At 60.2% G+C, this 26,800-nt stretch overlaps 1 protein-coding gene across 3 annotated transcripts; it reads right to left on the minus strand.

The window, feature by feature from the left end:
- Positions 1 to 76: 76 nt before the first annotated feature.
- On the minus strand, positions 77 to 26,800 carry LOC128142146 (casein kinase II subunit alpha-like). 3 transcript variants are annotated; one of them, XM_052787891.1, is made up of 13 exons: positions 26,660 to 26,798; positions 14,169 to 14,304; positions 11,711 to 11,822; positions 9,805 to 9,906; positions 7,584 to 7,634; positions 6,476 to 6,535; positions 5,320 to 5,403; positions 3,158 to 3,268; positions 2,494 to 2,595; positions 1,442 to 1,542; positions 1,089 to 1,237; positions 737 to 826; positions 77 to 628 (listed from the first exon to the last, which is right to left on the minus strand). In XM_052787891.1, the coding sequence occupies exons 2-13, from the start codon at positions 14,267 to 14,269 to the stop codon at positions 513 to 515; spliced, it is 1,179 nt and encodes a 392-aa protein (XP_052643851.1). In that variant the 5' UTR covers positions 14,270 to 14,304; positions 26,660 to 26,798; the 3' UTR covers positions 77 to 512. The 3 variants fall into 3 exon arrangements, with proteins under 3 accessions (XP_052643851.1, XP_052643853.1, XP_052643852.1); XM_052787893.1 differs by lacking the exon at positions 14,169 to 14,304 and having other exon boundaries at positions 26,660 to 26,800; XM_052787892.1 differs by lacking the exons at positions 9,805 to 9,906; positions 11,711 to 11,822; positions 14,169 to 14,304; positions 26,660 to 26,798 and adding an exon at positions 8,620 to 8,948.

Raw genomic sequence — 26,800 nt, forward strand, 5'->3', positions numbered from 1 at the left:
GTAACCCCCCCCTCCCCAGGCAGGGCATCCCTGCCTGCTGCCACCACCCAAGAAGAAGCCGCTGCTCCCGCTGACCTGTTTGTTAGGGACATAGAAAATAAATTTTATTATCCATTTTTAGATTTCTACACTGTAGTTGCATCACTAACCATGATCCTCATGAGAAGAATGCAGCTAACTCCGTACCCCGACAGAGACACAACAGAGATCAGCCTTGGTCCATCGCCAGAGAGTGTGATATTGTTACTGCACAGAGAAAAAAAAAAAAAAAAGAAAAAAGAAAAAAAACAAAACGGAACCTACATTTTTGCTCTTTTTTTTTTCTTTTTTTTTTTTTCCATACTCGACAGAAATAAAAATAAAATTCCAGAGCGCCCTCCCACCCCGTTTCTGCCTCTGGGCAGGGGCTGCCGGCTGGAGCCCGTGGCTCTGGCGCGGGGCAGGCAGGAGGGCAGAAGGCAGGCGCGGCACCGGCCTCGGCGCTGCGGAAAGCCGGCGGTTGAGAGGTGAGTTCAGGGTTGCACGCCGGCTGCGGCGGGGACCGGCGAGCCCAAAGCGTTGGGAGAGGAGATGACGGGCGACGCAGCCAGGCTGCCGATGGGCTGGGACGCGGACATCGAGGTAATACCTGCGCCGGAGAGAGAGGGAGCGGGTCGGGGGGAGAGCTCAGAGCTGGCGACGCTCGACCCCGGGTGGGGGGCCGAGGGGGTCCCCCGGCCAGAGCCCCAGCGCTCACCTGCCAACATACTGGAGGAGCTGACAGGCGTGTTACTGGCCGAGAGTCCAGCCGAGGTGCCGATCCTCGCTGGGTCTTTCGCTATGGGATCTGCGGGGCAGAAGGGAAGGCGACGGGCGTCAGCGAGGGCTCCCCGCACGCCCGAGGGGAGCGCTGGTGCCTCGCCGTGCGGCCCCCCCGACGATGGGGCAGCAGCCCTGCAGGGGGAGAGAGGAGCTAGAAGGACGGGGAGAACCGTCGGGGTGGCAAAGGGCGCCAGCAGCAGCGAGGAGGAGATGGGTTCTGGGCGGAGGGGAGGGAACGGTGGGCAGCCCCAAGGAGCCGGGGCAGGCAGCGATGCCGGCAGACGTACAGAAGTACGGGTGCTCCATGGCGTCCCGGGCAGTGAGTCGTGTCTGGTGGTCGTAGCGCAGCAGCTTGTCCAAGAAATCGAGCGCCTCGGTGCTCACGAGGTGCTGGTTCTCGCTGTGGACGAAGCGCTCCCATCGCTTCCGCGAGTGTCTGCGAGGAGGAGGAGGAGAGGAGAGAGCTGCATCAGCCCCGCACCCTGCCGATGGCACGGCGAGCTCACCTCCCACGCTGCCCTCTCCCACAACCTTCCCCGGAGAACAGCACGAGTCAGCGGGAATCCCGGCACGGTGCCGGACCGTTTCTCTCGCCCCCAAGCCCCGACCGTGGCGAGGGAGGATTTGGCCGCGCACCCACCTGCCGAGGATGTCGTTGAAGCGGGGATCGAGCTCGATGTTGTACTTGTCGATGTAGTCGTACAGGTCCTCCGTCCCCAGCACTTTCGCGATGCGCACGAGCTGGCAGAAAGGGTGGAGAAGCAGCAACGCTGAGGGCGATGGCAGAGACGGGGTTCCTGCCAGCCCAGCCGCAGCCCCGCGGGTCCCGGCCCCCCCACTGCGGTGTCCCTCGCTCCCCCAGCGAGGCCACAGCTCAACTCAGCTTCGTGGCTGGGGAAGGACGCGTTCCCGTCCCTCTCCGGGGTGGAAAGTGAAGGCAAGGCCTCGCAGCCCTTCCCTGGGGCAGCTGGAAGCCGTGCGGAAGCGTGCCCTGGTCCCGCTCTCGGCAGGGAAGGGCAAAGAGGTGCCCGCAGCGCGCTCCAAGGTCGGCATTCCCAGATTTCCCCTCCTCGCCCCAAGGGCGGGTGCAGCGGGGAAGCCGGGATCCCACAAATGCAGGTTCCTGCAGGCCCTGCTCCGGGCTGCGGTGGGGTTAGGAGCCCGCCGGGCACGCCTGCGTTCGCTGCCTGAGTTTACGGGAGCCATACAACTGGAAAACGGCAGCCAGCTCCGAAGCCGCGTCCCATGAACCCCACCGCGGCAGCACCATCGTTTGGAGTAACCAGAACGGAGCGCGCTGCTCCTGCAGCTCCCGAGCTGCACCCCGGCTACACCCGCAGCGCGTGGGTCAGGCACACGGCTCCTGTTATCATCTCCCAGTACAACCAGCGCTTTGCTCCCCTGCCCAGCCACCCCCAGATTTAGCTGCCAGCTCACCCACTCCTCCCCCAGGCAGAAAGCGGAGGGATAGGAGAAGCAGGGAGCACCGAGACCCCGGCGTGGGGAGGGGACGGAGAGACGGGGCAGCACGCAGAAGTAGCACACGCGTGCCAGCGTCGGGAAGCCGCCGCACTGGTTCGGTGCCGCCGGTTTGCTTCACGGCACGCTCCCGGGCTCGCCCAGCTCCCCGGGAGGGTCTGCGGGAGGAAGGGGTGATGGGGGGAGCGGGCAGCGTGCTGCCCTGGAGCTCACTTGATCGTAGTTGTCGTGACCGTGGAAGAAAGGCTCTTTCCGGAAGATCATGCTGGCCAGCATGCAGCCTAAACTCCACATGTCTAAGCTGTAGTCGTACATCTGGAAAAGCAGAGAGGAGAGAGAGGGGAGGTCAGCGAAGCTCCGGGAGCCACCAGGCTGCCGGGACGGCCCAGGAGGGGGAACATGCACTGAGACCCCCCCCGAAAGGATGGCAGAGAGCAGAGGGTCCAGAGCCAGGACCGTCTCCAACACAGGCTTCAGGGTCAGACCCTGAACTGCACGTGGCCTCATCGGTCGCGGGCAGAAAAGCTAGACGCCGACCAGCCAAGAGCAGCCGCCTCAAGGGCTGTTCAGAGGATGGCAAATACTCTCTTTTATTCTCACCTCCCCCAGTTAACTTCGCCCCTTGGCACGGATTCACCCCGGGCAGGTTACTCCGATCGCTCGAGAGCCTTTCCCAGCCAGCGTCGAGTTGTAGCTGGGCTGTCCCCTCTCCCGCTCACGTGCAGCTGCGGGTTGTAACCCACCGGGCATGTGCCCGGGCATGGGAGAACCCGGGGCTGCATGGCAGCGGGACACCGCGGCCGCAGGACACCAGCCTGCGTCTTCCACACCCAGGCTCCGCGGTCGGCACGAGGGGCTGGACCCCGCCGGGACGTACCTGGTAATCTACCAAGAGCTCCGGTCCCTTGAAGTACCGCGAAGCCACCCGCACGTTGTACTCCTGGCCGGGGTGGTAGAATTCCGCCAGCCCCCAGTCGATCAGGCGCAGCTGGAGGAGAAGAGGAGAGAGCACATCGGTATGGGGACCCGCAGACCCCAGACCCAGATCTCTCCAGCAGCCCTTCAGGCGTTCGCAGCAGGAGCATTTCGGGGGGGGGGTGACACCACGGTTCGGGGGGTCCGGCACGGCATCCTCCCTCCTCGTGGCATCGCCGATGCTCCGGCAGCACCCTCACCCGGCCGGCGGGGCTGCGATGCCCGTCCTGCGCCTGCCCTCGCGACTACTCCCTGCTTCGGACTCGGGCTTTGCGTTTCGCCCCGTTTTTTCAGATCTTTTCTCCAACTCGTCAGGATTGCTTTGAATTCCAGGGGACTTGCAGCCCTCCCCAGCTTTGCTCGTTAAAACCTGTGGACGACGCACGCTCTCTGGTCCATCAGCCAGGTCGTTAATACTGAGTAACGCCAGGCCCAGGACAATCCCCCTTGAACCCGTGCAGCGCTGCCTTCCACTCTGACAGCAAACCATTGATAATTACTCTCTAATTATGGCTTTCCAGCAGCTTTAGACCTACTGTATAGAAAATGCATCTAAACCACATTTCCCTGGTTGGCTTATGTCAGAAGTCGTATTAAAATCGAGATATATGACGTCTACCGTCCACAAAGAGCCTCTCCAGTGGTTTTAATATTAATTTGGGGAGAAGGAAAGATTGGCTCACAGCAAAGACTGGCCACTCGGCGCTTACAACAAAACGCACCCGGTAAGACACAGGGCGATACCGGGCTGCGACGCCGGGGAAGATTTCAAAGGGCACGGTGCCCAAAGAGCACGGGGCGGGGGTTCGGCCCCTTTCTGGTCTGATAACGGGGGCGTTCACCGGCTGCAAGAGGCTTTGCCGGTGCCACGGAGAGACGCCCAGCCTCCCGCTGTCCAAGCAGGCGCCTTTTGAAGTCCTTTTTATTTGAGGTCCCAGCTGGCCAGTTGCTGCAGAGGTGCTGGAAGAAATCTGAAGTTCCATTTACAAGCCTAAGTAACTGACAAACAGGTGGCAAATAAAAGGAGTTTACTGGACGCAGGTGCGGGTTTTATGGTCACCTGTATTTCCAAACAAACAGCTGCAAATTCAGCCCCCTCCCCGCGCTGGGGTCTGCTGGGGCCCAGATCTATAACGAGGGCCAACCCCGACTTAAAGGCAACGCTCTCCTGCCCGAGTACGGGCTCGGGAGCGCTGGTGCTGCCGGAGACGGGCAGGACCACGCGGCACTAACCGTGCCGGGAAAGTTTTGCTGTCGAAACCGCAACTGTCCGCAGCAGCTGAAGGCGGGCTAGGTCTGTGCTGGCCTGCAGGAACAGGAGCGTGGGGAAGCGGGTAAAAGCAAACTGCTGGTTCTCTTGCTGGCACAAAGGCTCTTAGCCGGGAGCTGAGCGGTCTCGCTACAAGAAAGACATGGAGGTGCTGGAGCGTGTCCAAAGAAGAGCAACGAAGCTGGTGAAGGGCCTGGAGCACAAGTCTTGTGAGGAGCGGCTGAGGGAACTGGGGTTGTTCAGCCTGGAGAAAAGGAGGCCAAGGGGAGACCTTATCGCTCTCCACAACTACCTGAAAGGAGGTTGTAGCGAGGTGGGGGTTGGTCTCTTCTCCCCAAGTAACAAGCGATAGGTCAAGAGTAAATGGCCTCAAGTTGCGCCAGGGGAGGTTTAGGTTGGGTATTAGGAACAATTTCTTCACCGAAAGTGTTGTCAAGCATTGGAACAGGCTGCCCAGGGAAAGGGTTGAGTCACCATCCCTGGCGGTATTTAAAAGACGCGCAGAGGTGGCAATTAGGGACATGGTTTAGTGGTGGCCTTGGCAGTGTTGGGTTCATGGTTGGACTCGATCATCTTAAGGGCCTTTTCCAACCTCAATGATTCCGTGATTCTAAGAGCTCCCGGCCTTTGCTCAGCCCTGTGACAGCGAGAGCGGGAGCTAGCACAGCATGGCTGACCCTCTCCCCTCTGAGAAGCAGACCCAGGCAGAGAGAACCAGCCCAGCCCAGCGCTTCCCTGCAGCATTCCCCTTTCCCCAGGGAGTCGGAACCGGGGCCAGCGGGGCCTCACCGTACCTTTCTGTGCTCATGGTCAATCATGACGTTGTGCGGCTTGACGTCTCGATGCATGACCCCCATACTGTGACAGTAGTCCAGCGCCTGCGGACAGAACGGGCGCCGTCAGAAAGCCTCCCTCTGCGTGACAAGGCAGCAGGATCGGGCAGAGAGCCCGCAGCCAGAGGCGGGTGAAGGACAGACCCAGAGGCTGTTCTGGGACAGAGCCAGCCAGCCAGCCACCTCGGGCAGCACTGAGGTCAGCCCCTGCTTCACTGACGCCTGTACTAAAAGCTACAGGCACGGAGGCGTTCCCCAGGGATCTCCGGACCTCGGCCCTGTTCCGGATCCTGCGCGGTCACCTCTAGCGTGGACCCTCCCCGGGGTCCAGCACGCGCCGTCACCTCTCCTGGAAGGAGACCGCTAAAACCCTGCAGCGTGGGTCAGACCAGCCCGCCGCGCCGCAGGTCCGTGCGCTGGGCTCTGCCCCCCCGGCACGTCCTTTTGAAGGTCAGCCCAAACCCCAGAGCTGGAGCGTGACCGAGCGGCGGTGAGGAGGCAAACCCCATCTTCCTCTCCAGCCCTGTGCCAGCCCCACCGGAGGAGACCTCGTTCAAAGGCTGCCGTCTCCCTGCAGCGTCTGCTCCAACTGAAGCCCCGCAGACGGAACGCTGCAGTCGATCCTGGCCGGTCTCTGCCGGCGGGGATGGCTGGGACAGGCAAGGAGTGCTCTGGGAGAGGGTTTCGGTGCCCTCGGACCCCCGGCTGACCACCCGAGCAGGCCCCAGCACGGTCCCGGCCTCAACGGCAGCTTGCAACCCAAGCCACCTCCAATACCAGGTCCCAGCAGAGGCAGAAGTCTTGCAAGGGGATAGCCGGGGAGATAAATAAGACGGCTTTTGCTTCTCAAGGACACGGCGACCTCACCCTCCGAGCCGCTCGCTAGCACGCTCCACAGCCACCTGCCTCTGAGCCTCCCCTTGCGCGGTGGCCCAAGAAGCCATCCCACGCGTACGGCCGGGCAACGGTCCAGCAGGGTTTAGTAGCCAAATGAGCTCCGCGCTCTACCTCCTGCTTCTACACACAGACCCCCCGGGGGAGATTTAGCAGCAGGTCTCTGCTTGAGCGAGGATTTTCTTTGGGACTGCGGATTTCTCAGCCGCCGCCGGGAGCTTACCTTTAGGATTTCATACATGTAGAACCGTATGTCAAAATCAGATAGCGTCTGGTACAATTGCTGGAAGAATGAAGACAAGAGGCAGGTTAACAAAACACAGCACGTTTATCCACCGCTCCTGGGTGCAGGACCCGGGCTCCTCGTGGAGGCACCAGCCGCCTGCGCAGGCGCAGAACAGACACTTGTGGAGCCACAACTCGGGCCCAGAGGCACCAACGGGCCAGACGGCACACGGGCGGCTTCGTACCCGCTTTGTGCCCCGAATTTCCCCACCTGGGAACCGTCAGCACGCCACAGGGAGGAGCCAGACTCTCAGTCTGGCTAACCAACCTTCGGAGCACGCATGTGCCCTCCCTGCTTCCACCCAGGAGGGGACCAGGGAGCTCTGAGACCCGGCACCTGGAAGGATTCAGTTTCCCATCCTGAGGACAGGGGATGAGGATGAGAGCGCACGCCTCACCGCCCTCGCAAAAAATGCCCAGAGAACAATTCCCTGAGACAGCCCGAAGACAAGCCTTGGGAACAAGAATCGGGTGGGAAAAGGATCACTCCAGGACTTACAGTGCGTTAATTACTCCCCGAAAACAACTGAGCAGCCACAGGCAAAGCAGCTGCTGGTTTACTAACTCCTCCAGCCCATCTTGATAACCCTCCTTGTCTTCTACTCAGCCCAGGCTCCAGGGACGCAAGGCTCAACTAATCCAAGGTTTCAGCCTGCAAATTGGCCAACACCAGATTGCGAATACAAGCCCAGGATGGCCAAACACTGGAGCAGCGTGGCAGAGAGGAGAGACTTGGGGACAATCCCTAACACGAGCACTGTGCCCGTGGCTCTTCCCTTAACTGTGAAATGTAGAAAAAAAGCCGCTGGTCGCAGCCCAAAATCCCCTGGCCGCTCTGCGACAGCAATGCCAGCCATTTCTGTGACACCGTGTGCCTCTGAAGTAGAGGACCGTTCCTTCCCCACCACGAGGCAGCATCAGAGTGGCTCGGGAAACCCTCTGGCAGCCAGGGCGTGATGCCTGCTCTGCAGCACAGCCTAGAAGAGCTCTCCCAGACACGCCATCGCCGGATTCAGGAGGTGTCCGCAACAGTGGCGGTCGCTCACCTTGAAGTCTGTGTTGTTGACATGCTCGAAAACCAGGGCAGGCGTCCGAGACTGCAGGACGGCGGCATCGGTTCGAGAGACAGAAAGAAAAGAAGAGAGGTTTAGTCCTCCTCAAGGCAGGAGAGTGCAGGAGGGGGCAGGCAGGCGGGCAACTGCCCTGTGTCCAGCCCAGGGCCCTCCAGCACCCACCGGGAGCTCCTGCCCTCCTGCCCTGGGTCCTGCCTGTACTGCAACAAGAGCCGCTCTCGAGACAGGACTGCTGCCCAGCATTTAGCAGCATCCAGCGCATTAGGAGCTGCATCTTTACACCACCAGCTGCGCGCGTGCCCTGTATGTACCCCTACCAGCGATCAGACCCGATGCGCCCACCTCCGGGTACCGAACGAGACCCAGCAAAGCTGGGTCAGGGCGAGGTGGGAAGCAAGGGAGCTCTCGGGGTCTGGTTTATAAGAGCGGTGCCTGCCAGCATCGCTAGAGCGAGCTAAGGTTATACCCTGGAAAGGGGCTCTTGCCTCAGCTGTCAGCAACCCGATCTCACAAAGACTTCATAGAAACGCCGGCAGAAAGGAGAAGGGGGCAGCGCCGGAGCTGCGCAGCCCCGGCCAACCGCAACCCCCCCAGACAGGCCCAGCCGGGGCTTCCCAAACTGCGTTTTCGGAGACGCCGCAGGCGGAGGAGGCACGCAGCCGCCCTCAGGAGCCGAGCAAGCTGCTGCCGTAGGTTTCACGCCATGTTTTCTGGCTTGTTTTTGTAGGGTTCTCCCCACCCCTTCCCCTTTCTCTTTGTTCTCCTCCTCCTCCTCCTTGCAGCAGGACGCTGGACCTCCGGGCAGGACTCCCAAGGTCTGTGTGCAGGGAGAAATCCCCCTCTCTGTCTGTACAGCCCCTCCTGAATACATACAGGAGGCCAGGTCAGCCCTTTGGGCCAGAGACCACCCAGAGCACTTGCGCAGAGGCCATCGTCCTCAGCAAGCCCACCAGTCCTCCGGCCCGCCGCTCCCCAAAACAGCCGCCCACCCCAAGACGAGAACCTGCACCTCAGTTCCTGAGCTGGCCATGTAACCCCCCCGCTCTCCTTCCCTACGACGTGATCTGTCACCTCAAACGTCACCAGCCGGCTTTGCAGACCCCGTCTGGAAAAGGAGCAGCGGAGCGAGAGCCTGTCCCCAGGGCCCCCGCTCGCTGCTATCTCCCCGCAAACAGCTGCCTTTCACGGCCCGTCAGAGGATTAAAATTGGCTCAAATACGCCCTGCTAATTCATCCTAATGCAGCTTTTTAATCAGCGCGTCAGGCGGCACGAAGTCACAGGCCTTGGAGAAATTCAGCCGTGCTACATAAACACCACGGCCTTTATCAGTCTGCCCATGTAAAACTCTCACCTCCGCTGCCAAAAGCGGGTTTCCCTAAACCCTCCGGGTCCTGCCGAGCGCTGCCTGCCCCCCTGCCCAACTTGGGGCAGCAGAGCCCGCCACACGACTGACCTGAACCGGCAATCCTGCCCGGATCACACCGGCTGGATTAGAAACCGGCGGGGACAGTGGGATACCCCGGCTCCGCGGGGATAACAGAAGTGAAAGCCGCCCCTGGGCAAGAGCCAGGAGACTGGCCAGCGCCACAAAGGAAACATCATCTGGTTTTGGGAGGAGTGAAGGATCTCAGCACACCGCAGAGCACCGAGGCACGACGGCGGAGGAAAGCCTCCCTCCGCCCGATCGCTTTGACGATAGCGCAACCCCAACCTCCTCCCGCCTTCCGCCGATTTGCTCACGTCGGCCGCTGCCTGTCCTTCTCCTCAGCCTTCGCAAAGGCAGGGGGGGTCACCCAGCAAACAGAAAGCAGCCTGGCGCTGCGCAAGACCAGGGTGGTTTGAAAGCCAAAGAACCCAGCGGGCAGAAGGCATCCCTTGTTCCCAGCCACTTTTTCGGGAATGAGAGCAGACGGCGCTGTAGGCACAGCCCTCCTCCACCTGCCACTGCTGGATCAGCCAGAAATATCTCCTTCCATTTCTACCCTCTTGTCTACCGTCTCAGCGGTGCTCGAGCGGGGAACAGGCGCAGAGATTTCCCCGGGCTGATTTCAGCTGCCAGATGGATGCCAAGTGGGCCAGGGAGTCAGTCCGAGCTCGGAGAGACTCCCAGCTCACGGGGTGGGAAGGGGTCTGAAGGGCTCCCTCGCACCCCCCCAGCTGCGGGTGTCAGAGCTGCCCCTTCCCCTTCCTTACCACAGGGTCTTTCACTATGTCTAGCAGGCTGATGATATTGGGGCCTCCTCGGAGATTCTCCAGGATCTTAATCTCACGCTTGATCTTCTTCTTTTTCACAGGCTGAGAAAACAGAAAACGAGAGCCAGTTACCAGCAAGACAGACCTCTCCAGCCACTCCGGCATGACGGGCTGTACACGCGGCAGGGGAACGGCGAAGGAGCGTGCGGTTCTTCAGTCGTGCGAAAGAAACGGTGATGAGGAGGCACATTCTCTAGGCCGGCACAGCCCGCGTCTGACCCCGAGGAGCGCAGGCTCTGCCCCCCGAGGACGGTGGCTCTCCCCTGACAGGGTACCCAGCGTCACCCAGCCCCACGCCAGCCCTGTGGGAGAACGGAGGGAGCGTGATCCCATGCCTCAGTCGCTCAAATCACCCTGGAGAACGTCAGCCTGTGAGCTCATCCACGTGACAGCTCTCTGCTTCCAAAGGAACGGAGTTTCTAGCATTTGGAAGACAGCTGGGAGATTATTTTACTACAAATCAAGGTTTTAAAGAGCAAGCTTAGTTTCTTCAGGTCCCAGGTTAAATCTTTGACTGAAACTTTGGAAACAGTTAACCAAGAAAAGCATAATTCAATGAAAAGAGCTCTAGCAGCCAAGCCCGTCCGTGTCTCCGTAACTCCTCACAAGCAGTCCCCAGCCCGAGCTGCCTGGGGAAATCCCCCCCCCCTTGCAGAGCGAACATAGAGACAGCTCTGGAAGTGCTCAGAGAAGCCGAGCTGAGTCCCTCTCCTGCCTCTGAAGATGGGATGCTCTTTCTGCCTTTCCAGCTAGCTTTCTGCTTCTCCGTCACAGGCTGGGCAAATACATTAACGAGGACATTTCTCACGTTCTCACTCGTAACCTGCCCCGAGCTTTTCTGAACGTGTATTTCTGTTGTGCTCCTTAATTGCGATACTCCTTCCACCTTCACCGTTTCTCTCGCGAGGGCAATGTTCTTAAGAGTGTCGCCATACTTTGTAACTCACACATCCCACAGACTATAATTGCATATGGCTTGGTAACGCCACAGAAATTAGCTTGCCACCACGAGCTGACGAGCCTAAACACGGCCTGTAGCCCATTGGTCAGGACTCTGTCAGCTTTGGTGAACCTCTCTGTGCCCTGCCCAAGCTCCCGGGACACGTTGGTGTAACCGTGCTCATCCCCAGGGCAGGAATCAGCTGCAACTTACCGGCCGAGACACCACACGTTGCAACGACCTTCCGTTGCAAGACGCTGCTCTGCTCATCCTGGGAAAGATCTCTGGGCTCCTGCGCCCTCGCTCGGGCAGGGAGCTGCGCTCCGTGAATCCAGCATGGGGATTTTATGAACTTGGATCAGACCAAGCCAAGTACTCGTGCTGAACTGGTGAGACCATGACCTGAAACGGGCCCAAAGAGAGCCTTTGCCCTAAGTTGCGGAGCACCGCTGAGACGCAGCCGCCTGTCAGGAGGAGAGCATCACCCACCACAACCTCACAGCGGTGACGCCGGCAGGTGACAAAGAGGGAGGGTGAAGGGGGCACAGGCAGAACATCCATACGAGGCCGGGCACAGGACCTTCCTTCTGCCTCCGCTGCACGTATGTGATCCCCTGCCTCCCTGCTCTGATCCCCGGTTTGGTTGGAAAGAGTTACCCAAGAAAAGCGTAATTCAGTGAAAGAGCTCTAACAGCCCAGCCCGTCTGGGTCTCCATAAATCTGGTTTCTTGGGAAGGAGACAAGCTACCTAAAACTTTTGACTTGGGGACTGCTGTTTTCCTCAGCTAAGATGAGATCATCCAAACATCAACAGAGCCCTTCAAACGGAGAAGGCAGGAAAAGGCGAAGGAAGGGAAGACACAGAAGCATCGGCAGAGGAACAAAACGCTGAGCAAATACACCTACCTTGAGGATTTTCACAACCACTTTCTCGTTGTTGGTGATGTTGATGGCTTCAAAGACCTCACTGTATTTGCCACGGCCAAGTTTCCGCACAAGCTGATAGTCATCTTGGTTGCTGTTCGAGAAACAGAGAAATAAGAGATGACGAGGTTGTGCCCGGCTCAAAACAGAGCACTGCTTGCTTTAGAGACAACGCTTGTCCCAAGGAGAGCGGGAAGGTCAAGATCTGGGGGTCAGTCTACGGTAAATGGAGAGCTAGCAGTGTACCACAGTGCCTAGGGCTGGAGAGAAGCAGCTACCACCGCAGAGGAGCATGCAAACCGACCGGCGAACGACCGGAGAGCACCGCTGCGGCGCAGCGCTGCCGGCGGCACGCACGGCAGAGCGCTGGCTCAGCAGTTTCCCCGTGGAGATGGACACCAGACCTCACGGGCATTACGGGGAGCTCGGGGACAGCCCCCCCAACGCTTGCACGCACCGCAGCCCTGCCGGCAAACCCTTCTGGCACGCCGAAAACGCTTCTGTCAACTCCCAACGCTGGCGCTCTCTCTCCCTCCCAGCCTTAGCTCTCCTCCCGGCTCTGCTACAGGTCATGCGAAGACGATGCCTTTCCACCTTTCCTTCTTCTCAGTTACGAAGAGGAGGTGGTGGGCTGCAAGGACTAGCTCACCTGAAACTCCAGAGCCCACCAGCAGTTAGTTAATGGCAGAGACTGACAAAACACCTGACACAAAAATTCCCCTGCGACCCCTCCTTTATACTGAGGTGTAAAGGATCTCGCACACCGAAGGATAAATATTCCACACAAGAAATCAGAAGAGAATAAAACAACTCTCACCCATAAAACCTCCACGTATTTAAATCCACTAAGGTCTAACCAAAGTCACCTGAGGGGACTGAAGGAAACAGCAGAAGTATCGGCAATTAATTCTGCTACACCAAGGAGGGAAGGCACAGGGCCCCCGGGGCTTTGATAAGGATAAACAAGTGGGGGAAAGAAAGGGAATTACAGGCTGGAAAGCTTGACTTCACAAATTGCTAATTACCAGAGACAATACAGGAGATGACTTGTCAGCACCACGAGGAAAAGAAGGAGAGTTCAAATGGGCAGCGGAGCTGTAGCACAACCCGACCGCACCAGGCTGCTTCGCTCCTTAACCCGAGGTTACGCTCGGCAAATACGAATAAAGGGAGCGTGGTGAACCACGCATTACAGATGGGGAGGATTAATTCATCTTCACTAGGAACCAGACGGGAAGGCTCAGGGTTAACGTTAGGGAAAACATTAACTGCAGGGATTGTTTGGGTGACAAAAAAACCCCAGGATGCTCGCAGAAGACATGGAATTACCATCTCGGAGAGACTGAAGGCTCCCCAGGGCTCTGCCTGGCGCAAGAGATTTGGAAGTGGATAAAAAGCTTTTCATTTCTAGGTCACCGGTACCGGTGGCCGGCACGCATTGCAGCTAGCCGGGGTCTGGGCAGAGAGGAGGGATTGCACCAGGGAGGGCTCCTAATCCAGCCCCAGCAGCAACCCCACGGACAGCTGCCAACCGCAGCATGGGAACAGCCTCCTCGGCGCCCAGGGTCTCGCCGCGGCCTCAGATAAAAGACTTATTTTTACAGATTTTACCACAACTACCGAACAAAGAGCAGCCTCTGTCCCTGGCGGGCAGCATTCCTTCGGCCTGAAGCACCGGGCGCACGGCTCGGGAAGGAAGGTGCTCTCGAGCAGGGGAGCACTTCTTGCTGACGAGCGCTACGTTACTACCTGAGAAGTCAAAGCTGGCCCTTTGCCCAGCTCGTCGCCAAGCCAGCTGCCGTATAAAACAATCAACTGGTCGTCTTCATTTCAAGTTCTCAGAGACTCCAGTCCTCAGGGGAACTCCAAAAAAAAAAAATAGTCACGAGACTTTCACCTTCGTCCTTTCAAACCCCTCTTCACTCCAGGATGGTTTCCCAAGCTTCCCACTGTTGCTCCCCGTTACCCCCATCAGCGCCCTGGGGACAGCAGCGCAGAGGCTGCTGTCTTTTGACGTAGCCATTCTTCCCAGCAATAAAAACCAAACCCTCATAACGCTTCTTTAATTAAGCGCTTACTTGTGTGCTTAAAGCCAGGCACCCAGGTCTATCTGAAACGCTTCAGTACAAGCGGCTCTGCTTGCAAAGCTGCCGAGAAACCGCAGCCTCGAGCCCAGGGCTCCCCTGGAAATCAGTCCCCCCGCTTCCCGCCCCAGGCAGCGCAGCCCTCTGGACGGGCGCCGGACGGCAACGCCGAAAACCAAAATGCCGGTGCCCGCTCCGCTGGGTGCCACCCCCTCACACCGCGGCCGGAACGGAAGCTCCGCGACCTGCCCTCCTGCCTTCGGAAGGGCGTTTGTCCCCGCGCCGCGGAGGATGAGCGGCGGCAGCGCTCGCGCACGGGCCCTGCCGTAGGTCCCCCTCCTATCTCCCAGGCGTACCCCCATTCCACGACGTGCGACTCGTAGTCCCAGTACTCGCGGGGTCTCTGAGTGTTCACGTCTGCATAGACCCTGGCCCGACTCGGCACTGGCCCCGACATGCTTCCACGGCCAGAGGCGCAGTACCTCAATCACCCTAAAAATATAAACACACATGAGTTGGGATGAGACCAAGGCACACTTGTGAGAGAAACAGGGAAAAGAGGGGGCGCGTGTCGGGCGAACCCGAGCGGAGCTGGGGGGGGCTGCAGAAAGCGAGGGTGGGCAGGAGGCACGGCTCGGCCCCGCAGGGAACACCCGGCAGCACCGCAGCCGGCGGGCAGAGCAGAGGGAACCCGTGCCCGAGCTGCCGGCCCGGCAGCAGGTCTCTGCTGGGAAGCAGGCTCCGGGGTCTGCAGAGCCGATAGTTGGGCTGTCCTCCTTCACGCCCCTTCCCAGCCCAGTCCTCTCCCCCCCCAAACTGCTCTGTCCGCCCTGGGGGCCACCAAAGCCAAGGGCAGAAACCTCCCTCTGCTCTCCAGCTCCAGTTAGGAGCGAGCACCACCAGCTCCTCCCTGAACCTGCTGGCTTTGGCCCGAGCCCGCTTCCCCAACGAGAGGAAAATGGTAAAACAGAGACGCCAGCAGAAGAATTGGGCAGTGCCGAGAACGGGGCCAAACTCCACAGAGCCGGGAAGCAGGGGACACACACACAGACAGAGAAGGCAGGTCTGTCCGGGATGGGGAAGGGAGCTCTGTCCATCGGAAAGGCTGCACAGACCCAAAACACAGCGCCTGCTTTCCCGAAGGAGCAGCCCAAAGAGGTACGGGGGTCGAGCACGGCCCCTCTCAGCTCACGGCTGACTGCCCAGCTCAAGTGCTCGTCCCCAGAGATGGCCAGCCTGGCTCTCGACGTCCCCCCCGGGAATTTCCCCGCGTTCAGCTCATCTCTGTGGAGCAACAGCATCGGCTCAACTCCTTCCAACAGCTGCCCCGTGCCTCTCCCGAGGCACCCAGCGGGGATGGAGGCAGCTCTCGGTGCCCAGCACGAGCAGAGGTCAGAGCCGGCCCTGGCAGAGCCCGGGGAGCTCCGTGCCAAACCCTGTCACCTCCCCAAGGACACAGGGAACGGAGCTCTTCTGCCTCCCGACAACCGGGGACGTTGCGAGCCACACGGATCCCGCAGCGAGACCCCGACCCACTACAACCAGCAGCTCTCCAGGAGCCCACCGGCCCCGGTGAGACCGCGTGGGAGCCCCGGTGAGACCACACGCTCTCCTGTGGCTGGCAGTCCCTCCGGTACGTGCAGCGGGGCAGCTCCCGGTACGTGCCGGTGAGCGCCGGAACGCTCCAGGCGGTGAAATGTGCCACGTCAGCCGGCTGGGCCGCGGAGGAGAGGGCCATGAGTCCTGCTGCGAGCCAGCCCAGCTGCTCCCCCTCCTCCAGGCAGCACCCGGGAAAAGGGGATATGCAGCCACGGAAGAAATGTTTCGGCTGAACAACACAAGCCAGGAAACATGGGCAGGTACCGAAAGCCCGGCTCCCCTCCAAGAGAGGGCAAGACGCGGTGCGGAAGCCGGCAGACGTCCGGCAGTTGGGACTGTGGGCTTGGGAGAGCTGCTCTTGCTGTCCCCCACCCTCCCACGGTAGCGGGAAACTAGCCTTGCAGTCGGTCTTTTACCCAAAATAGAAAATATTCTGACACAGCAGCCCAGGCTCTGCTCCTGCCATAGCAAAATCACCCGCAAGCCGTGTCACGGCACGGTCGGTGAGTCTATAAATCAATACGAGCCCCGGCCAGCAAGGAGCACCGAGCATTTAGACAGCCCTTTTGCATTTTTAATATCCTGCGCAAGGGTTAATAAGCATCTTGAAAGGTAGATGCTACCCAGCTGGTACAGAGCCAGAGGCAGGCAGCTGCCTGCAAGCAGAGCTGGGGCTTGGACGGACAGGATCCGGCCCCTCTGCTGCTGCAGAGGCTGCTGTCCTCCACTGCCCGACCGGAGGGGGAGTGAGCAGAGCTCATTAACCCAGGAAAAAAAAGAGGAGTTTTCTGCCAGGTGAATGGGCTTCGCCAGCCCAGCCAGGACCCTGCAGCCCGGAGCAGGGTTTGGGGAGTGTGAGGAGGTACAAAAACCACTCAGAAACTGAAAATGGAAAAATCCCACCAAGTCCCGTTTGCAGCTGTTCAGTGAAATGGTGTGCGCACAGATCCCGGCAGCGGAGCGAAGACGTTCTGCTCAGCAAAGAGCAAAAAGAAAGTTGTCTGGGGGTAGAAAGAACATCCTGCCATTCTGCCCACAGCGGGGTGCGCCCTGCATCCAGCAAATGTCCCAGGAAAAGCACGGCAGGAACAGCACACGCTCCGAACAAACCAGGAGCACAGGGGGCCAGGGAGAAGGAAGAGCCAAGGCCACCGACTTCAAAGAGAACATGCCGGGGCACACGCAGTGTCGGCCTGTGAACGCGGCGTTCCCATTTATCCTCCCGCAGCGCGGCGAGGGAGATCAGCCGGCACCGAAAAGCCGGTGCGAGGGGACGCGGCACTCTCTCAAGGCCGGCAGCGGGCAGGATCAGGCCTGCCTGCAAGGCCGACTCCGGCGCAGAGGTGACATTACTGCTGCGGCATTGCTGGCATTGTGGATGGGGGTGAAAAGTGCTGACGGGGAGAAGAGAACGACCGCAGAGACATTAGAGAGGGAGAAAAAAAATAGCAGGAACCTTCCTCGGGGCATGAGGCAGCGAGCGAGGACACGGCCGCACCACCGCAGGCTCGGCACGACCCTCTGCTCCACGCGGGGGAAACCCACCCGTGACGTGTGGAGAGCAATCACGCGGGCAGCTAACGAGCCTCGGCTCGGGGGGCTGTGGTTATCCCACCGTCCAAGGGCAGGAGAAGGCTCCACGTGGAGCACCTCCCTGCTCCGATCCACTGCAACATCGCTTACGTGCCAGCACCGGCGATCTCCCCTCTGGCCAAATCAGGCTCGCTCCCTGCGGCACGCTCTCCGGCGCCTGAGACTCTCACACGCGAGGCTGGCGAAATAAGCCAGGAATCCTGTCATCCTGTCCCACTTTTCAAATATTTTTAACCTGAAGAGCTTGGGAAAAAAAGCCATCCTCTCTGTTCTGTGCTAATTTCAGAGGGGTTTTTTTTTCCCCCTCTAAAGGCTTTAATGGAAGCGGCGCGCTCTCGGGCAGCTTTCAGTTCCGTGCATCCCGTGTTTTGGAGATGTCAACCACGGTTGGGGGCTTCTTGGGCGTCCCGCACTTACTGCTTTTAACTCACAAACACTGGCAGCAGCTCACCGGCTCCCCGTGCTTCCCCACCGCCGAGTTCACTCCCGGCTCCCCTCCGCAGGAAGCAATCTGTTGAAGGATTTTTAAACTAAAATAACAAATACAAGTGGGAGGCAGCATTTGGTCTCTCTTTAAAAGGGTGACGTCCTTCCTCCTTTTCTCGGCAGCGTGACCGAAACGTAAGGAATGTTATCGGAGAAGCGTTGAGATGAAAGCAGCCGGTGCACCTCCTGATGTTGGTTAAACTGCCCTCTGATGAAATGCTAGCAGAACAGGCAGCATCCCTGCCTGGGCAGGCCCCTTCCCCTCAGCACAGACACGAACCCCCCCAGCCGCCCCTCTGAATCCCTTAGGAAAAGGGGGCTGTGGGTCACCACGTCCCCCCGCTGCCGCTGCACCACCCCACCGAGCGACACGGCTCAGAAACAGACCCGGGCGTAAGAAACCCCGTGGTCCCACGGGCCACCGGCATCCCACCCAAGCACCCACGATGCTCACTTCCAAGCGGAGCCCTGCCGCGGCCTCGCAGCCCCCGGCGAGAAGCCCGTAGCCCCAGACAAGGCCACGGCCACCATCATCCTCCCCGGGAAGCCATAATCGGCCCTGGGATGCGCTGGCTGGAGTCGTGGGGCTGCCGGTTACTCTGCACCGGGACGGCACCAGTCCCCTCTGGACAGGCCCCCCGGGGTCGGGGGAAGCTCTGACTCCACGCCAGCTCCCCGACACGAGCTCAGGCAAACCGCTGACCTTTCACGCACGAGGAGCTGTCGGCACGAAGCCGGGGACAGCCAGGCAAGGCCTTGGGAACACGCTCCGACCTCTCTCCCGGTTGGGAAATGCCGGCTGCCCCGTCCCACGGCACACCACTGCCCTCCAGCTGGCCCTGGCCGACCGTCGGCAGTCGGGGGAACCGGCACAGCCCTCGCCGAGAGCGCTGCCTTGAAATCCTCCCTGAGCTCATCTCCCCTGCGAGGCAGCATCTCTCCAAATCCCTATTCTCTGGGCTTTTCCCGCTGGTCAGACTGCTGCTCTCCTTGGCCAGGACCGTGCCTTTTGGGCTCTGGAAAAAGCAACAAGCCTTCATGGCACTAAATAAACACGCAGCCAGCAGAACTTTGGAGAAGGCAGCAGAGAAAGGCAAGCCGAGCACGCAGACACGGAGAGCAAGATCTTAGTATCCGCGTTTCCAGCTCTGGATAATAAACCAGAGCAACTCGGCGGACTGAAATGACAAGGGAAGCGGCTGCCGTCGAAACCGAGGGGACAGAAGCAGCCTGGAAACGACAGCCAGGCTAGAAGCAGCTCCACATCCAACCTCAAAGCCTGGCTTCTCCGCTCGGCTCAAAGGCAGGCTGCCAGCAGAGGGGAAGATCGGGGAAAGCCCGCTGCTGCCTCCCTGACCGGCTGGCGCAGCACCCGAGTGCCGCAGGCTCCGGGGACCCTCCCCAAAACGAAGAGGGAAGGTGGAGGAGGAGAAGACCTTCCCCACAGCCAGGAGAGTTCCCTCAGGAAGCGGCTGCAGCCAGAGGTGCTTCCAAAAAGAGCGGCGGCTGGAGCTCACCACCACCAAAGGGACTCAGCTGCGGCGAGGGTGGGCTAGGCGAGAGCCAGCAAGGCTCACCGTTACCTCCAGCCCTGCACAAAGCCGCAGCTCAGGGCAGGTGAGGTGTAACCGCATGGCAGAAGGCAGGCTGCAGCACCAAAATACTCACGTGCCCCTAACTTTTGCCATCTTGGGGCTGCTCCGAAGGGAAGAGGTACACGGTGGCTATAGAATCAGAGAACCGTTGAGGTTGGAAAACACCCTTAACGTTATCAAGTCCAACCGCTAACCCAACATGGCCAAGTCCACCATGTCCTCAAGCGCCACGTCGACACGTCTTTTAAATACCTCCCGGGATGGTGACTCCGTACATGTGGATTTATCTGATTTAAGAAGGTACAGGAGGAGTCTGGCAAGTGCCACCAGCCAAGACTCCCACGCTGGTGGGAGCACACGAAGCCGAGCGGCTGCTCCCAGCCCGAGGTCAGCACAGCAGGCACTGCCCCTCACGCTGCCGAGCCACTCTCCGCTGAGATTTTAATAAGCGTAGAGGCAAAGAAACCAACTTCAGGTCCTCCCTTAAACTCATCGACAAGTTAGGAATGTTCTCGGGAGCGTCTTCCACACACCACGCAAGGGAGAAAGCGTGAAAATAGTGATGTGGGAACACGATGAGCCAGGGAGGATGCAGAGAGAGCGGAGGCATGACTAGGGCACAGCGGGGGAAAGTCAGCTCCTCAAATACCTGATCGCAGGGCAAAACGGCATGGGTCAAAGCCAGAGGACGGATGCCACAGTGAGAAGAGGAAGATGAAGGCCACCTTCCCATCTCCCAAGGTCAGCAACGCCCTAGTCTTGCCTCCTGCCAGCCTCAGGAGCTTTCAATCAGCCTCTCTCCACAGCTTTTAGCAGCACAATGGCACACTCGCCCACGGGGTTCATGAGGACAGCCACCTCTGCACACCCCAGGGAGCTGGGAGCCTCACGGACAGCCCGGACCACCCAGGGAAATCCTGAAGCAGATCCCTGGACTGTGGATGCTTTCAGATGCCAACATTCCCGCTGACAATCTGCATTAGGCAGCGATACAGGCAACCGCTCGGAGGCCAGCCGCTTGCCCCCAGGAAGGTAAGATCACAGTACGGAGTAGAAACCTCACCGATTTCTATCTGACCTGACAACTCTGCAGAGGCAAAACGCAGCACGGAAAGCAAGGACAGCTGTTTCCAGGAGAGATGCTGCCCCTCTGATGGGGCCGATTGCTCCGGCTCCCGACTCCTCCCTGGCTCCCCAGAGGGGTAAGGGAAGAGCAGGGAAGAGCAGGGAAGAGCAGGGAAGAGCAGGGAAGAGCAGGGAAGAGCAGGGAAGCTCCTGCCCGGCGGCTAGGGAAAGGGAGGGTCACCTGCAAATGGAGGAGTGCATTTGTTCTTCAAAGGGATACAGGGCTCGTACTCAACACAAGAGTTAAGGATCCAGGTCAGATCCAGCCCGTGGGGATAGAAGTTTTTCCTTCTGTTCCCAGCTGCTGCACTGGCCTGACACGCCAGCGGCTGCGGTGAGGCCACGTGAAGTGTCCCGCTTCTCCCACATAAAGGGATCGCACCCGAATCACCAGACCTCTAAAATGGCCACAGCTTTTTTAAAAATCTGCCAAAGCCTCTCCTCGGCACCGGCTACTCGGGAATGGCGGGTAAGGGGTACAGGTAAGCCCTCGCTGGGCAATTTCAAACCCCCACTTCAAACCCCAACGTGGGAGAAGACCGTAACCCTTCCTCTCCTGAAGCTCAGCAGCCGACACGAGCTCACCACCTCCAGCCACCTCTGCAAAGGGCTCACCCGACCTGCCCGCAAGCTACTCCTCGTTTTTAAAGCTTCAGCCCTCACAGTCCTTCTGGGGTCTTGAGAGAAGCAACCAGCCCCGTCCGATGATAGGTAACAGGCCAGGGAAACCCCACTCTAAATGCGGGGCTAGGTGACCCCCCCATCTGACGCCATCAGCAGGCCCATAGGGACAAGCAGGTTCCCGTCCCTAAAGGAGAACAAAAGCAGCGTCTTGTCTGGTTCCCATCCGCCTGCTCACCCCACCGTCGTGCCCCGAGCAGGCACTGTGGCTTCAGAGTCCTGTTTCAGCCCCAATTATTCTAAAATTCAAAACAGCTCAACTCCAGAAGGGACCACCCGACTCCCAGGTCCGTCCCCTCCTGGCTCACAGGGCATTGCGCTCCCCTTCTCCCCTACACCAAGTGAAACAACTTTTGTCAGGCCACAGCTTTCAGTCTCTGGGTGACAAAATTTTGCATGCCACAGCCAGAGAAAGCTGATTTAAGCTTAATCCCATCGGAGCCCTTGTCCCTCCCAGCGCATCTCCGGCCCCATCACTTCAAGGAAGGGCACGTCTCTCCCCTCGCTCCGGCCGCTAACCAGGGATCTACGCTGGAAGTGCAGGCAAAGCAGTGCAGGCAGAGCGCCCTGCCCAGGTACTGCCTGCGTCTTCACCCGAGGCCCCGGGCAGCACCACCTGGATCAGGATGCGGGTCCGGGAGCAGTTTGGCTGGATCGGGATGCGGGTCCGGGAGCGGTCTGGCCCAAAATGGTTTCCACAGCTGAGCCGGTTGACTGCAGCCAGCTCAGGTTTCCAGCCTGAAATCCCAGCACTGGCATCCGCGCATGGAGAGACGGACCCGACACTCCTGCCTGCTGGGGCAGACGTGCCCTTAGTCATCCTCCGACCAGGGAAGCCTCTCGAGCCAGGCACTCAATAATGTACTTATTCGTTTAAATCACTGTGATTGCTTCGTTACATCCAAACCCACAGCAGCGAACAGTCTGGAAAGGCAACGGTTTAGGGTGAAATGGCTCATTTGCCTGGATAGGGTGGGCTCAGCTGACTCCATACCCAAATACTGGCGCTATCCCATCGCTCACAAGGAACCGTGCCCCTCTCCCGCAGGATCACAGACTCGTTTAGGTTGGAAGAGACCTTTAAGGTCATCGAGTCCAACCGTGAACCCAACACTGCCAAGTCCACCACTAAACCATGACCCCAAGAGCCACGTCTACATGTCTTTTAAATACCCCCAGGGATGATTACTCAACCACTTCCCTGGGCAGCCTGTTCCAATGCTTGGCAACCCTTTTGGTGAAGAAATTGTTCCTCCTATCCAATCTAAACCTCCCCTGGCGCAACTTGAGGCCATTTACTCTTGTCCTATCGCTTGTTACTTGGGAGAAGAGACCGACCCCCACATCTTTAGCAACCTCCTTTCAGGTAGTTGTGGAGAGCGATAAGGTCTCCCCTTGGCCTCCTTTTCTCCAGGCTAAACAACCCCAGTTCCCTCAGCCGCTCCTCGTAAGACTTGTGCTCCAGACCCTTCACCAGCTTCGTTGCTCTTCTTTGGATGCGAACCCAACACCCCTGTGCCCACCCACCTCCTCCAGCTCAGTGTGGTTGATGCCGGCTCCCAAACCCATTCCACCTGGGGAGAGCGGGGAAAGAGGCTCAAATGCCAGATCCTGGCAGGCAGGAGCCAGCGTGGGGCTGATGGCCTCTGCCTCCTCACCCTCCCTCCCTCCTTCCACGTCTTGACCTGGACCTTTGACTTCAAACCCTCTCCTATCCCCTCTCCTGCAACTCCAAATCCCTCCTCCCCGACCTCGCTCGCCTCCAGCTCCTCGCTCTGGCCTCTCGCGTCTCTCCCTGCCATGTTTTTAACCACACTTCCACGCACCCCGCAGAGCGAGGTCCGGCGACGGCTGTGGCAACACAAACCCTCCCGTCCCCAAAGAGCAGGAGCCACGCCAAGTTGCCCGCAGCGTTTCGGCACCGTTGCCAAAGGACTTCTCCGAAGAGCCATGGGGGACACTGGGTGCCGCCAGAAGAAAGGCTTGGAGGGAGAGCAAGCTTGGTCAACTCCGGGCTTGGGGGAGGAGGGGAAGCGGCAAGGGGTTGAGTTCCTAAACTTAGACATTTCTGCATCACGCAGCGAGTTTCAAGGCGGTCGGAATAAGCAGGGAGGTTTCAGAGGAAGAATCAGCTAAAAGCTGTGACAACGGCACCTTTTGCCCCATCCGCATCTCCTGCGGCCAGCCGGGAATGCCGGTGAGACCACAGACCCACAGCACGGCACCCATCGGGGCACCTCCCGGCATGACCCGAGAGCCGCCGAAAACACCGCCGCGCTGGGGTGCCATGGTCTCCCTCGCACCGGCTTCACCGCATCGCCCGCCTTTAAAAGGCTTTGCTCTCCTTCCTCTGCGATCCTCAGCAGGCAGGGATCCCTCCCTGCGGGACGGCACCCGGTTTCACACCGAGAATGGCGTTTTCCTTTAAAAATTCATTATCGGTGCTTACAAAAGGCTTTGGGATCCTGGTACGGCACGCAGACTTCACTGCAGTCACAAGGACGGGGCTTCGCCGTTAAGGGGCTGCCGGGCTGGGGACCGGACCCCGACACGGCTCCAGACAGAGGACGGATTAATTAGTACGAGAAAAAACTCTCAGAGTTTGGACAGGAACGGGCTTTGCGTTGTTTTTGTCTACACAGTTAACGAAGGGCATAAGCAAAGTTCATTAGATATTTCCCACTCTTTCCACCCCCTCGTCGCAGGTGAGCGGGGAGAGGTTCGGCAGAAACCGCAGGTCGGTCGGTGCAGAGCCGTGCTCCCCGGCAATTCCCGCTGCGTTTCGCTAATGGGTGGGCAACCGACTGCACCGGGAAGGGCCCGAGCGGTCCCCAAAAGCGAGACGCTGCACCCCACCTACCCCCCCCCCCCCACCTCTTGGTCGGAGACTAGACTAGAATTTTTAGAGTAAACCACAAGAGTCTGGTAAAAGTAAACCACGGCGCCGACCCCTGCCCGGCCGCACCGCGCTCGCCCACCCCAGCCCCTCTCCTGGCAGCACCCCACCGCATCAGCCGGCACCCACCGCTCGGCAGGACAACGTGCCACCCAAAAGACACGCGTGGACATGCCCCTACAGCCCCACGTCCCCCCCAAAACAGGGGGGGTCTCCCTGCCCCGCGCCTCACCCAGGTGAACCCCTCACGAACGGGACCCCCCCCCGGCAGTGGGGCAGGCCCCCCTCTGACACGGCCCTTGCACACTCACACCCCCAGACCCCCCCCCTCCTCCCCCCCAGCGAGCCCCCCTCCCCACACTGCCGAGCCCCTCCGACCCCCCCTCGCCCCACTGACACCCAGCTCCCGCACCTCCCACCCCTGGGTGTCCTGCTGACGCCCCCGACACCCCCAGTGCCCCCCACGTTCGCCCCCTCGTGCCTCTGGTGCCCGCCGCCCTGCCCCATGCACACCCGCACACCCCTCACACACCCCCATGCACCCCTGTGTTCACCCTCCCCCCCCACTCACACACAACCCCACACCCAGGCACTCACACCCCATCACACTCACCCTCACACCCCCCACACACACTCATCCTCGCCCCCCCCCGACCTGCGCACACACCCCGTCACGCTCATACACCCCCCCACCCCTACTCACACCCCATCACACTCACTGACACCCCCCCCGCACTCACACCTCCACTTACACACCCCCACGCTCACACTCACTCACACCCACCCGTTCATAGCCCCCACCCACGGCGACACACTCCCACGCCCACACTCACTTTCACATCCCCCAACTCATCTGCACTCACCCCCTGGTGCTCACACTCACAACCCCACACTCACACTCACGCCCACTCACACCCCTCCACGCTCACACCCACTCACACCCCTCCACGCTCACACTCATACCCACTCACACCCCTCCACGCTCACACTCACACCCACCCACATTCCTCCATGCTCACCCACACCCCTCCATGCTCACACTCACGCCCACTCACACCCCTCCACGCTCACGCCCACTCACACCCCTCCATGCTCACACTCATGCCTACTCACACCCCTCCATGCTCACACCCACTCACACCCCTCCACGCTCACGCCCACTCACACCCCTCCACGCTCCCCACGCTCACGCCCACATTCACAGTCCTCCATGCTCGCTCACACCCACAGTCACACCCCTCCACGCTCGCTCACACCCCTCAGCACTCACTCACACCCCCCACCCCAATCTCACCCCCCCAATCTCACACCCTCGTGCCCACACTCAAACACCCACTCACACCCTCATGCTCACACCCTCACACAGTCACACTCCCCATTGCTCACACTCACAGCCCCCCCATGCTCACACCCCCCATTGCTCACACTCACCCCCCATTCTCACACCCACACTCACCCACTCACACCCCCATGCTCACACTCACATACCCATGATCACACTCACCCCCCATTGCTCACACTCACCCTGTCACTGCTCACACTCCCCCCCCATTGCTCACACTTGCCCTCCCACTCACCCTCCCACTGCTCACACTCACCCCCCATTGCTCACACTCAGGCCCCATTGCTCACACTCACCCTCACACCCCCATGCTCACACTCAACCCCACTCACACTCACCCTCCATTGCTCACACTCACCCCCACATTGCTCACACTCACCCTCCCACTCACCCTCCCACTGCTCACTCTCCCCCCCCCATTGCTCCCACTCAGGCCCCATTCTCACACCCACACTCCAACACCCCCTCACACCCCCATGCTCACACTCAACCCCACTCACACTCCCCCCCCACTGCTCACACTCCCCCCACTCCCCTCCTCTCACCCCCCCATATTCTCACACCCACACTGCAACACCCCCCCACACTCACCCTCCCACTGCTCTCACTCACCCCACATTGCTCACACTCACCCTGTCACTGCTCACACTCCCCCCCACATTGCTCACTCACCCCCCCATTGCTCACACTCGCCCTCCCACTCACCCTCCCACTGCTCTCACTCACCCCCCATTGCTCACACTCACCCCCCCACTCACCCTCACACCCCCATGCTCACACTCAACCCCACTGCTCACGTTCACCCCCCCGTTGCTCACACTCCCCCCCATTGCTCACACTCGCCCTCCCACTCACCCTCCCACTGCTCTCACTCACCCCCCATTGCTCACACTCACCCCCCCACGCTCACACTCAACCCCACTGCTCACGTTCACCCCCCCGTTGCTCACACTCACCCCCCATTGCTCACACTCGCCCTCCCACTCACCCTCCCACTGCTCACTCTGCCCCCCCATTGCTCCCACTCAGGCCCCATTCTCACACCCACACTCCAACACCCCCCCACACCCCCATGCTCACACTCAACCCCACTCCCCTCCTCTCACCCCCCCATATTCTCACACCCACACTCCAACACCCCCCCCACACTCACCCTCCCACTGCTCTCACTCACCCCCATTGCTCACATTCACCCCCCCATTGCTCACACCCACCCCCCATTCTCACACCCACACTCACCCACTCACACCCCCATGCTCACACTCACATACCCATGATCACACTCACCCCCCCCCCACTGCTCACACTCAACCCCACTCACACTCCCCCCCACTGCTCACACTCCCCTCCTCACCCCCCCATGTTCTCACACCCACACTCCAACACCCCTCACACTCCCCCCCCATTGCTCACACCCCCCCCCCCCCCGCTCCCCATCACCCCCCCCCTCCCCTCCCGTCTCCCCCCGCGACGCCCCGCCGCCCCCTCACCGGTCGGGCCGGGCTCCGGGCCGCGGCCTGCGGGGCCTACCTGGCCGAGCGCCGCGGCCCGGCGCTGCGGGGAGGGGCGCTGCCTCCCCTCCGCCGGGGGTGACAAGATGGCGGCGGCGGCGGCGGACGGGACGGGACCGGCCGGGCCCCGCCGGGCCGATGGGGGGCGCCACCGCGCCGG

The sequence above is a fragment of the Harpia harpyja genome, chromosome 5 (assembly GCF_026419915.1).
Source record: "Harpia harpyja isolate bHarHar1 chromosome 5, bHarHar1 primary haplotype, whole genome shotgun sequence".
Lineage (NCBI taxonomy): Eukaryota > Metazoa > Chordata > Aves > Accipitriformes > Accipitridae > Harpia > Harpia harpyja.

Bases quoted from the DNA above. Each gene is read 5' to 3' on its own strand.
- LOC128142146 (XM_052787891.1), bottom strand. From the start codon at position 14,269: ATGTCGGGGCCAGTGCCGAGTCGGGCCAGGGTCTATGCAGACGTGAAC. The intron at 11,823-14,168 runs GTACGCCTGGGA...TTTCTCGAACAG, and splicing joins TCGCACGTCGTGGAATGGGG to CAACCAAGATGACTATCAGC. The intron at 1,543-2,493 runs GTGAGCTCCAGG...CCTTTCTGCCAG, and splicing joins GTCACGACAACTACGATCAA to CTCGTGCGCATCGCGAAAGT.